Source organism: Equus quagga, chromosome 14 (genome assembly GCF_021613505.1).
Source record: "Equus quagga isolate Etosha38 chromosome 14, UCLA_HA_Equagga_1.0, whole genome shotgun sequence".
Lineage (NCBI taxonomy): Eukaryota > Metazoa > Chordata > Mammalia > Perissodactyla > Equidae > Equus > Equus quagga.
In genome coordinates, this window is record NC_060280.1 from 24697008 (window position 1) to 24698609 (window position 1602).

The following is a 1602-nucleotide window of genomic DNA, read 5'->3' on the forward strand; positions in this document are numbered from 1 at the left end:
AAGGGCCAATGTGAAACATAATATGAGGAGCAGCAAAAGAGCAAAAAGAGTGAAATAGAGGCAAAGGAATGATTTTGCGGACTAGGAGCAAGATGTGTGATTGAAACACAAGATGTGTGATAGAAAGAAAAAAAGTTAGATGCTAAAGAGCAAATTGTTGAGATCACTAACATGATTATTATTATTTTTTATTTGTTATTCTAGGCAAAGTCTTTGGCAGTATAAACTTATAATTAAGACTGAGACAATTCACAAAAGCTTGTAAGTTTTGAGGTGAAAAATGGCTTGATGATGCGCTACAAGAGGATGGAGAGAAAGAAAGAATACTGCATATTTAGAGGTCATAGCCCCTGACAAAACTCTTCTCCACCTGAAAAGCCTACTATGTGGTCCAAAAAAAGTGTTGCTCCCTTCTTGCTGACTGATTTCCTAGGCTCAGAGACAATTCACCACTGGATCTCTATTCCTTTCTTTCTCATCTACCTTTCCATCCTTTTTGGCAATGGCACACTTCTCTTCCTTATTCAGAATGACCACAGTCTTCATGAGCCCATGTACTACTTCCTAGCTATGCTAGCAGGTACAGACCTTGGGATGACACTAACCACAATGCCCACAGTCCTGGGTGTCCTAATGCTGGACCAGAGGAAAATTGCCCAGGCTGCCTGTTTCACTCAATCCTACTTCATTCACACACTGGCCATTGTGGAATCGGGCGTCTTGCTTGCCACGACCTATGACCGTTTCATTGCCATCCGCACCCCTCTAAGGTACAACTCCATTCTTACTAATTCCCGGATAATGAAGGTAGGAATAGGGGTACTTCTGAGGGGCTTTGTGTCTATTGTGCCCCCAATTCTGCCACTCTATTGGTTCCCATATTGCCATTCCCATGTTCTTTCCCACGCCTTTTGCCTCCACCAAGATGTCATGAAACTTGCCTGTGCTGATATTACATTTAATCGTGTGTACCCTGTTATTCTGGTGGCTTTGACTTTCTTCCTAGATGCTCTGATTATCCTCTTCTCTTATATCCTAATCCTTAAAACAGTTATGGGCATTGCCTCTAGAGAGGAGCGAACTAAGGCCCTCAACACTTGTGTCTCCCGCATTAGCTGTGTCCTAGTCTTTTACATTACTGTGATTGGCTTGACTTTCATCCACAGGTACCACATGTGGTCCATATAACCATGAGCTATGTCTACTTTCTCTTTCCTCCATTCATGAACCCCATTATCTACAGCATCAAGACCAAGCAGATTCGAAGAAACATTGTTTACGTGTTTTCTGTGTGTAGTAGGGCTTGAGCCTTTATTTCCAAATCTTGAGAGCCCCAGGATTGCTGAGTCTTTCTCATTCCTGGAAGAGAACCTTGTTTTTAAACTCAGTCTCTTTTTTCAGACTTAGATAAGATTTTAATTATTACATAAAGCTAGAAGTTGACTTGAGGAGATATATATATATATATATACATTCTAATATTACACCTGTGTTAGGATATATATATTACAATAGAATACATAGAGAATTTTGAATACATATTATAATTTATGTAATATGTCATTTGTTCTAATATATATTCTATTATATATTATATATATG

General features: G+C 39.2%; 1 protein-coding gene across 1 annotated transcript; it reads left to right on the top strand.

Annotated features, from left to right (window-relative positions):
• Window positions 1–384: 384 nt before the first annotated feature.
• LOC124225384 (olfactory receptor 51B4-like) lies at window positions 385–1307 on the top strand. The gene is given in 2 exon segments (XM_046638032.1): window positions 385–1165; window positions 1168–1307. Coding segments are annotated over 2 exon segments (921 nt in total).
• Window positions 1308–1602: the final 295 nt, after the last annotated feature.